Here is an 11,004-nt window from a genome sequence, read left to right on the forward strand (position 1 = left end):
TATTCAGTTTTTGTTTGAAGAAATGACGGTAGCAAAATATAAGGGCTACTAAGAATTTATGATCATCATGCAATATACGTGTACGCATACATATATAATATTTTTTTTACATAAAGGAAATATAGTTGTTTTGCGTGATTTATTCTGGACAGTGAATGTGCCTCTGCATTCAGTTGTTACTACCAGTGCCATAATATGTGCAACAACATTATGATACATTTCAGGACTGATAGCTTTCACGACGTGAACTGTACTTTTTTCTTTTTCGTCAAGCTATAATATAGAATAATTACATTTGTGAACGATGTTTCATTGTTTTTATTTCCCCCAAAACAGCATTTGAACAGTTTATTGGAGCATTACTTGGAACCGATGAAAAAAGAAACGTTTCTTTCCAATTCCGAAGTGAATGCCTTGTTTGGTAACATACAGGAAATTGTGCAATTCCAGAGGGTGTTCCTTCAGAGTTTGGAAGGAGCCATCGCGTCCGAGCCTGACTTCTTGCGGTTTGACCACCCTTGCCAGTTCCAGGTATCTTTTCCCCTATATTTGTCAACGCACTGAAAATCCTATCTTCTGTGAGTTTCCGAAACGCGTTATGTTTTGGAAATTGCCGAAATGCGGTACCAAGTCCGGAAATCCGACATCCAAATAGATCCGGACCTTTTAGTTTACCAGAACGGAGGAAAAAAGAAAACTATCAAAAAAAAAAAAATTTCCGATCTTCATTATTTTTAAAAATCTAAAATCAATAATAAAAGAAGAAAGTGACAGTATAGTATGCAGCTCATCGAAGACGAGAAAGGCTGCACTCTGTCTCCAAAACAGATTTGAATCGAGAAAATATATATATATATATATATATTAACCCCCTTCACGTACAGACATTTTATAACAAATTTGGATGATCTGTATTAGAAGTATCGGGATAAATCTGGTAGCCTTGTTCGCACGTTAAAGAAATAAGGAGAAAGAAAGAAAAAATAGAAAGGGGGAAGTAAAATTAAGATAAGAGAGAAGGCCTACACATACACACACACAGATTTCTCTCTAGCCCTCCCCGTTCCATTTCTCCTTTACGTGTACGTAATAGAAAGATTACATTATATGCGCGGGGGGGAGGGGTCACTAAACACATGATCATAGAAAGAACGGGGAGGGAAAAGAACAACTTCTGTTCACAGGGTTACAATGAAGCTTCGCGATGATGAGGAGAGAGGTAAAAAAACATAGATAACTGTATTAAATTCCTTCGTTTGGCATTATAATTAGCTTGTGGTCGTAAATGAGTTGGTGACACGTAATACATCGCGAACTCCCTTCTATAAAAATTTAATTATTTGGTACAAATGATTCGAGAAAAACAAAAAAAATCCAAATAAAAAAGTGGAAAGAATTGATATGGGTACAATATGCTGAAACCTAGGGCTCTTGGTACCCCCAATTATTTATAAATATGTAGTGTACCACCCCTCCCCCCCTTCTTGTACACGCATTTGAGTCCTGTACATATTTATTAGATTTCAGACAACTTTAGTGAAACAACAACGAAGTGAATAAATTTTCCATTTTTTCATAAAAATGCATAAGGAAAGCTATTTTCTTGGTATTAGTGCTGAGGTGGACTTCGAAAAGAAAAATTGTTTATCTCCACTGGAAATCTCACCCGGTGCAGGTGCGTACCCGGCAAGTGCTTCAACTAATGTCTCAGAGAAACAGCTAATATTCCACAGTAAACACGGTACAAAGAGGGTCCAGGTTGGAATCCCGGTGGAGACAACTTTTCTTACAAGGTTCATCTTAGCACTAATATCCAGAAAAATCTCTTTTCTTGATATGTTGTAGCCCAGAAAAGTAGCATCTCTAAAATACATCAAGTTCGATATAAGTATCTTCCCTATAACCGCATATGTATTTTATGATATCGATTAAGAAACTCATTGCAAAAACGAATCCTTCTCTCTCCCAATGAACTTTGTTAACGAAATTCACTTTTCATTGATGACTTTTCTCTTCCTTAGAATGTTCTATTTGCTCTTGGAAATTCTTTCCTATACTATGCTGATCAATTCAAATTGTACAGTTCCTTTTGTGCTAGTCATTCTAAAGCTCAGAAAGTTCTTCATCCAAGCAAATGCAAAGGTAAGGTGAATGTATCAAATTATGAACGCACAGAAAATAGATTTATGGATTCATTTTAATAATTTGTTGGGTTTTTTTTCATTAATTATTTCCAAAAGGCGTTCGGAATAAGGATCACGTGTGTGTGCCAATAGAAGGGAACTCAGCTCTGATGGAGTTTCTTCAGTCCCGCAACCCGAAAGGCCAGCATTCTTTCTCCTTAGAGTCTTATCTTATCAAGCCCATCCAGAGGATACTCAAATACCCTCTCCTCCTGCAACAGCTCAAACAACTAACGGATCCGAACTCTCAGGAGCACTTGCATCTGTCGGGTAAGTCGCATGCTTAATCGAAAAGATCGGCATTCTAATATGAGATTGTCTGAGGTCTATTGTCTATCTAATGTTTTACAACTTATATCGAATGTTTTGTAATTTATATCTAATATTTATAATTCATACCTAATATCTGTTAATGTAATTTATATCTAATGTTCAGTTATGATATAAAATGCAGATAAAAATAATATTCAGAACAAGTTTTTGAAAATCTAGTAAAATCATATCACCAAAGAAACGAATCTGGTATCTCTCTCTTTACGTTCTTCTTTTGACAGTTTGTATAGAATTTAAAAATTACTAGTTTTTGAAAACATTTGAAAATTTTGAAATTTAATTAACACAAAGACAAATATACAAAACACAGATACACAAATACACATTACATTCCGATATTAATCCAAGGGATCATACGATCCATCCAGGGTTCATTAATGCACAAAACTTGGCAACAGACCAATCAGGTAGTACAGCATTCATATCTTGACTTAGGGGGGGGGGGGGTACATAAATTTAAATATTCACTATGTTTGCTCATTGAGAAATTTATATACTCATTAATTTTAAATAAATTTTCATGAAATTGTCTCGAAATTTCTAGCATAATAAATTAAACTTTATTCTTCGATCTCCAGAGGCTCTGAAAGGCATGGAAAGAGTAGCGGAACATATTAATGAGATGCAGAGGATACACGAGGAGTACGGGGCAATATTCGACCATCTATCCCGTCAGCATTTCAAGAGCTCCAGACAGGTCAGTCTTTAAAAAGATTCTTATTCCACAATGCATCTCATTATTCTAAATATTTGCTAGGTTGATGTGAGAGGACAATGGTGCGATTCCCCATAGGGACAATTGAATTTTCTTGCCCGAATTCATCTTCGCATCAGCCAGTTGTTAAAACCTTCGTATGAATAGTGAAGAGTTATATCATCTTCAGATAGGTTGATAAGTCCAATGCATGTTTCACCTATTCACGCAAATTGAGACTTAAAACTTATCTGCCCATTCGCATATTGTTATGTGCACATGACATCATCTAACAAACAAAATTCATTACTACTTTCTTATTCAAAAATAATAAGATGGGAATTCTGAATTATAGAAAATCCTGTTTTCAAATTCAGCCCATAGGCAGCATACTTAAAGCAGCACAATAAAAACTGTTGATAGAAATTATATCAATTCAAATTATTTATTTACTTGTCATAGGCAGGGCCTCAAAAAAATTTCTTTTCTTTTCAAAAGCTCGATTCTAAAGTTTAATTTTTTAAGTCATTTATAACCTTTAAATTTTTTATAACTTGGTATTTAACTTTCTTATATTTGATTTCCATTGATGAACAAAGAAAACAGAAGCTTTATCCTGAGTTGCTAATTTTCAAAATGAAAATGTTTTAACAATTTCTTCGAAATTAATTCCACAAGTTTACACAAAACAAATACGAAGTGTACATAACGACAAATCCAAATTTATATGCGTCGTTTTATTTTCCCTCGCTTGTTTAGATGCTCATTTGAGAATATATATATATAGTCGTCTATTTCTTTCTAAATCGTATATTTCAACTTTTTTAATCGCAGCAAGTGGATCTGAGCCCCGGAGAGCTTCTATATTACGGTGGCGTAGAGTGGCTTAACATTTCCGAATTTCTAGGGAAGATAAAGAAAGGACTCGAACTACACGCCATGTGCTTCGTGTTCAAGACTGCCGTCGTCTTTCTTTGCAAAGAGAGGATAAGACAGAAGAAGAAGCTCATGGTAAGACGCTCTTTCGACGTTTAAGCTCATAATTATCAATTATTTTAATGGATGTTGATCATTTAAAAATGTTGTTAGCTTATTTTCTGTGACCTCTTTAATTCTACGTATGTTAATTTTGATACATATGCGTACATTAATAGGGTGGTTCCAGCAAAGGTGGAGCGACAGAGGTTGAAATCATTCGTTATCAAGTGCTCATTCCCGTAACCGAAGTCCAAGTTCGAGCGGGTTGCGTGAAAGACGGAGACTCGCACTTTCTCTGGGAGCTCATCCATTTACGTTCGCAACTCCAGAGGCGATCAGAGAAAGTATACCAGCTTTCAAACAGGTCAGTTCTGGTTTGTTCAGTGTTTCCTAATTTCAATAACATTATTTTTTACTATTTTGTGTATTGTGTAGATAACACATTATGACGGTGTTTTCTAACATCGCTCTTTTATATTTTTCCTTCTAGCACAAGTGAATTCCGTAATGCCTTCCTCAGAACGATACGCCAAATCATACGCGAGAGCGTCAGAAATATGACAGTGCCTCCAAACAAACCAGTTGCCAAAGACAAGCAAGGAACGCCGCAGCAGGGAACGCAATCGTCGTCGTCGAGACGAGACGGTGCAGGAATAGCGAGGACACTAAGCGGTAAGCGTCGTTCCAAGACCAGCCAAAGGCACTCGGCCGGCAACATGGAACAGGAAGTCATCGTAGAGACCTACGACAACATAGATCAAAACTTCCACACGCGTAGCAAGACCGTCACCGACGGCATGGACGAGATGCACCATCAACACCACCATCGCTACCAGATGCACCACTCGGATCACGGTGGTCACCATCATCACCATCACCACGCGGCCGACGGGCCCAGGAGTCAATCGCCGGACTCGGAAAGGACGCAGCGACAACAACAGAACCTCATCCCGACTCAGTCGTCCTTGGGCGTCAGCTCAGCGTCGACTCTGCCGAACCCGGCGGGATCCAAGATGGTGTACATGCCCGCCGGACACACCGGCGGTAAGGCGGGTTCACCGATTTGGAAATTACGGGAAAACTCTCTGGACAAGTCCGCCACTCTACCCAACCCAGGAAAAACCAAAGAGACTAATGCCGGCAAAGAGCAATACTTAGTCTGTGACGATTACCACGGCTACGGCGCGAAGACCGATCACAGTGCGCCACAGTCTGGACTCGTCAAGACGCCGCCAGACTGTTAACGATAACTTATTATAATCACATTTAAAAAAAGAAGAATAACAACAAAATGGCTACAAACTGCCTTTTCGTTCGTGAAAAATATTACTGTTATTATTAACTGTCACCAATAAGCGGATATGAATCCCAATCCCTTCCTTCTCATCCCCGTAACTTAGTTAATGGACGTTAACTTATTATATCCGGCACCGAATTTGTTGGTGCTCAAATTGGAATGAGAATCGCTCGTTATCATTATTATATTACATTGACATTTCGGGTTTGTTAGGAGGGGAGGGATTAGCCAAAAAAAAATTCAAATTGTTCTTAAACATTATATAGATCCATCAGCACAACTCTCTAGTGCCGATATATAAATTTTAAGAGGGAAAAAAAAGAATTATAAAAAAAATTGTACGAAAAGACGCTGGGAATTTCAAATTTTTTACATTACAAAATATATGAATGAAAGCTCAAGAATTTGAAAAAAAAATTATTCAAGTGCCCGTTTCGAGCGTCTCAGGCTGAAGCATTCTGTTCACAGAGTTGGTACCAGTGGCTAAAGTTATTTACTATACGAAATATAGACGAAGAAAACTATAAAACTATATATATATTATATATATATATTATACACATACAATATATATATGAATATATAATACATCATAGAATTCAATGTTAACCTAGCTTGCATGTGAAATATTATGTTCTTTTCTTTTTATCGAACCGCAAATATTCTTATAAATAGACCTATTGATAATACTAACTAACTATCACCACCGACACTGAAGATGTCCATAACCCTTCAAGAAACCTCACACATACACATGATGCTCAGGTAGAATAAGATGTAACTGTATACATAAAAAAATGCACTCATTACATCTATAGAACTTTGATATATTGAGGAAATAATTTCTTTGATCAACGTATTATTAATCCAGTAGCCAAGCCTATGAAAAAAAAAATTGAATTAGAGCGTTGCAGCACAGCACTCCTTTTTTTCAACGGAAGGAACTTTTCTTTAAAAATATAACATTTTAATATGAAATAGGTGTCACTATATAATATCACTTGAAGTGACATAATATCAGCAATATGGCTGCTAAAAAATTACTTCAGTTGTAGAAAATTGAGTCCCAAATTTTTCTCCCAAGGCATCAAATCAAAATAAATAGTAATTTTTTACAAACTACCCTCGATCAAACCTTCTACAAAATGTGGCATTCACCATTCAAAAAAATGGCAAAATAAGAGAGATGACTACTATGCACTGACTTTTATTTCAGACAAGTTTGCCCTGGTCTTTAAAGCAATTTTTTTGCTAGCATTATGGAAAAAAACTTATTACAGACAGAACATTTTTTTGTCATTAACATGATGTCTATAATGGGAGGAAAAATCTGAATTTGTATCAGTTTATGCTAAACATTACTCTATGAAAATAGCGTCTTCATGATGTTCCGTTTTGGTCATCAACTTATAAATCAATGAATCGAAAATCTATAGAAAAATCTGTGTACCCATATCTCTAATAACATATTTTGGCTTGGTTTTTGTTTCTTTTAATTTAGGATGTTTTTATATAAAAAAGATTGAGAATACAATAATACCACTAAAAAAATTATGTACACTGTTCTAATTGGTTTCTTATTGGAAGAAAAATTGCTAGGTATGATCACTCACAATACCACAGAAATCAAAATTCAAGCATAGCTCTTAAAATTAAAGCAAAATTTGAAATATGTATATATATTCCTCTGATTCTAGAATGTGTCCATTTATTTTTCAGACCAATATCAGCATTTTATTTCATGAGTTTTAAATATTTCAATCTTGGAGACACTCTGACAAGAATTTTTCGAGCTTATCAAAAAAAAAAACATTCACACTGGAATAGCATCGCTCGTACAGATAAGAATTAGGTGTGAAACTAATTTATTCGTATGAAATGGAAATGATTCTCTCACAAAAATTTTCATAGTGAAAATGGTGATACGCCCTTGAAGCCTTTCAAAAATTTTCATTAGAATGTTTGAGGGGGAAAATGGGAAAAGGAAGACACCTACAATAATCTTTCTGTGATAAATTTTAATAGAGGCTACGTGATTAGTGATTATATTTTTTGCCATCATATTCTTTATTCCCATTAGGTGGCACTTTGCAGAACTGCTAGCATTTGTCATGAAAACTTATAATTGAATGGCTCATTTTAAGGTTAGTGAGACACAAAATTAAAAACAGTATGATGGCTCATATAAGTTTCATGCAGTCGATTCCTGTTTCAACAATTACCATTATAGCAAAAATCTCATTTTAACGAAAACTTTTCCAATCCCCCAGATAAGTTTACATGGGAACAATGTAAGAATCTGGAATTATTTTATAACGAAATTTCATTATGAAGCGATTTCTCCAGTCTGTTGGAGTTTATTATAATGAGATTCAACTGTATTAGAAGTTGAGTAAAATTAATTTTTCACAGTGTTTTCTCTCTCCTGACCCTTCTGAATTAATTTATCTCCTTCATAATGAAATATAATGATAAATAAGTAGAACACCTTACTCTAAGGTGAGCGCAGATGGTTTGGGCTGAATAAGTGTCTGTTTTCAAGCAGACACCTTGCCATTGCCTGATCAAATTCTCCAAATACGGGAAAAATCATGATGGATAATACGAGAGCTTTGTTGCTCAGTACTTCACATCAAACTAGAAACAAAATGATAAAGAAATTTGGCTAAACAAGTGAGGTGTTAGTGACCAATCATTATTTGTTTAATGATTCATTTCTTTATTATTAATATTGCTTGTCTGTTATTTTTTCTGAAATCCTCCATATATTTACAGTATTTGTTCATTTTTTATGACCAAAATGTACTAATCAAGTTACTAAAAGTAATGAAGGTGACGTCAATCACCAAAATTTCCACTCTTGGAAATCCACAATAACATGTATCTCAATCAAGGGAAAAATAATAGAATATACCAAGCCACGAAGGTTCACTCAGACTCAATCACAATAAATCTGTTAATCACTCCAAAAAAATGTCATATCAGAAAGGGACTCTGGGTAGGATTCAGAGAAGAAAGGAAAACTCTCTATCACATTTTGTTTTCAACAAATTTCAATTTCTCCCTATCCCCTTTCACAGTGCTGAACATAATTTCAACAAATGGTTTTACACTTTAATTAATGATGAGTTAAAGATAATAATGACTTCTTACACTGAAATTGATCAGCAGTTTAGGAAAAAACTCATTTTTGTCCCACTAAAGAATGGGACAGAGATCGCAGCCAATTATACTGATATTATGGGTAAAATAAATGAATATACTTAGATCATATAACTACACATAATGATGAAACAGAAATGTGTCCTTTACCCACAATATCATAATTGGGAAACTTTCTACAATGAAATGAAATTTAAAAAAGAATCGTCCATTTTATCAATATTATCTTTATACTTATTCAACTACTGTCAAATAATTCTTTCATGCAGTTGAACGTCCTTAATTAATGCTCAGTTCTTAATTTACGCCGTATCTAGAATGTGAACCCAAGAAAGCCCAAAGTATTAGCGATTTCAGCCCCCCAGGAATTTCATTCGAAAACAAAAGCTCAATTTTAACATCTTTCTGGAAGTTTTTGTAAATAGCTTTATCTGCCATTTAATAAAGATAATCGTCATGACTTAAATGCTGAGTTAATTTCATTTTTAATGGATCCTTCCGGGAGGGGAAATTGTCATTATTCAGAAGGAGCAGCTATAATAGAATTGATAGTTAATTTACGAATTGTTATCTCTAGGTCCATATTTAATCAAATAACTGCTCTAAGACTGAAATTAACATTATTTAGTAGAATATAATGCAGTGAAAATTTTTGAAACTCAACAAAAGATCTCTATCACTACTAAATATGATAATTTATTATTTAAGTGACATAAAAAAGCTGCAATACACAAATTGTGGTACTGTTTTCTTTAGTGATAATTTAGGAGGAACAAGATTCAAATTCCCTGTTAAGTACAAAATCTAATTTTTCTATAACTGTTCCACAAATTATGAATTCTCGAAACATAACTGCTCAAATGGCATCAGAGCTAATGGTAAACATTTAGTAAATTAATTACTAATCAGATCTGCTCTAAAACAACTATGGGTGGTCATCCCCCACCCCTCAATGAAAATATTAATCGTGGTTAAAAAAATAAACTTTATCAAATTTTTATCATCATGCTATGATGAAGATCAAATTTAAACAAAATTAGCATAAGCAGCTTATCATTTGAAAACGAGTATAATTATTCTTACCCCCTCATAATAGCCTGTGTTTAAAAAATATATTGTTCCTCTTATTCCTTTGATTACAATTATTCCCAATTTTGTTAAAGTCATTCAAGACAATTGCAGATAATAAGTCTCACAATATATAAGCATTACTTGTTTGATTAAATCCGAAATTTCATTGCTACCACAACAAAAAATAGATGCATCAAACTGACCTTCTTGTCTGAACACTAGGAATCATGAGAATATTTGATGATAAAGCATGGTTATAATTACTCACATGCAATGCCAATGAGCCAAGGCTAGGAAGTATAAATCAAACAGTCTCAAAACAATTTCCACTTTAAAAAAATAATTTGAACCTCTAAATCATTGCCTGTTATATTAAAAAGCTGATAACTGCTGAGATACTTTAGGCACAGCATAATTTCAATTATCTTTATACTGTTATGTCTGTTCATTTTTGTTGAAAAAATAAGCACTCCAAAAAATATACTTACAAAATCATGATTCAGTGCAGTTGAACGAAAATGTAATGTATGTCTTGAAAAAGAAAAATGTTATACAATCCAACAACCTAAATTGAATCACTGCTATTTTCAGTTGTTTTATATGTAACTTATTTACAGAAATTTCACATCCCTGAACCAATTATTGCACATCATATCTGCAGGCAGGGAAAATATCAAAATAGTATTGTATAGTTTATACATTAAACTCCTATAGTTACTGAATTTCAAAAGTGTAAAATATTATGAAATCTAGTCAAACAAAATGTGCTGTTATGTTATCACACAAATACAGAGCTAATTACAAGTGCACTAAACACACATTTATTTGAATTTTCGATGCAATGTTCCTTCAACGTTTTGAAGTTGGCATATTTTGTTGCATATGTTGTCGCTGCTGAATATGTATTTGAAATGTTTTGTTTGAAAAGAAAGAAAAATCATAGGTTCTATCGAATCTCTTGTTTCTAAAGTTTTATAAATCATACAGTATAAAAAAAAAAGAAATTAGTTGTTCAAAGTTTAAAATAAACATTTAAATACAAAAAAAAACTGTGAAAAGTTTTTAATAGAGAAGCTATAGGCAAGAGTTGTTTACAATCGACTATTGAATGTATAGTGTACAGTGGAGAGGTTGAATTGTAAATTTTACTGTTTTCAACATTAAAGTACAGAAATACAGAAAAGTTTATATTCTATCTGTGTCTGCCTGTTTATTTTATGGAAACTTTACATTTAAAAAGTGACTGCAAAATTTTGAAAGATGATGGAAAAATTAAAATCTTTTGT

General features: G+C 33.9%; 1 protein-coding gene across 9 annotated transcripts in view; it reads left to right on the plus strand.

Moving 5' to 3' along the window:
* The window catches only part of LOC149076527 (protein still life, isoform SIF type 1-like), a 222,398-nt gene extending 211,492 nt beyond the window's left edge, over positions 1–10,906 (plus strand). For all 9 annotated transcript variants that reach the window (XM_089244101.1, XM_089244105.1, XM_089244106.1 and 6 more), the window contains 7 exons: positions 337–531; positions 2,022–2,142; positions 2,241–2,453; positions 3,095–3,213; positions 4,045–4,221; positions 4,365–4,552; positions 4,679–10,906. In XM_089244101.1, coding sequence (XP_089100227.1) covers positions 337–531; positions 2,022–2,142; positions 2,241–2,453; positions 3,095–3,213; positions 4,045–4,221; positions 4,365–4,552; positions 4,679–5,432 — 1,767 coding nt within the window. In that variant the 3' untranslated portion in view covers positions 5,433–10,906. The remainder of the gene's footprint in view (positions 1–336; positions 532–2,021; positions 2,143–2,240; positions 2,454–3,094; positions 3,214–4,044; positions 4,222–4,364; positions 4,553–4,678) is intronic.
* The last annotated feature ends 98 nt before the right edge of the window (positions 10,907–11,004 follow it).

Source organism: Pholcus phalangioides, unplaced genomic scaffold (genome assembly GCF_987345545.1).
Source record: "Pholcus phalangioides strain wild (caught in Gottingen) unplaced genomic scaffold, Ppha-v1.0 ptg000015l_1, whole genome shotgun sequence".
NCBI lineage: Eukaryota > Metazoa > Arthropoda > Arachnida > Araneae > Pholcidae > Pholcus > Pholcus phalangioides.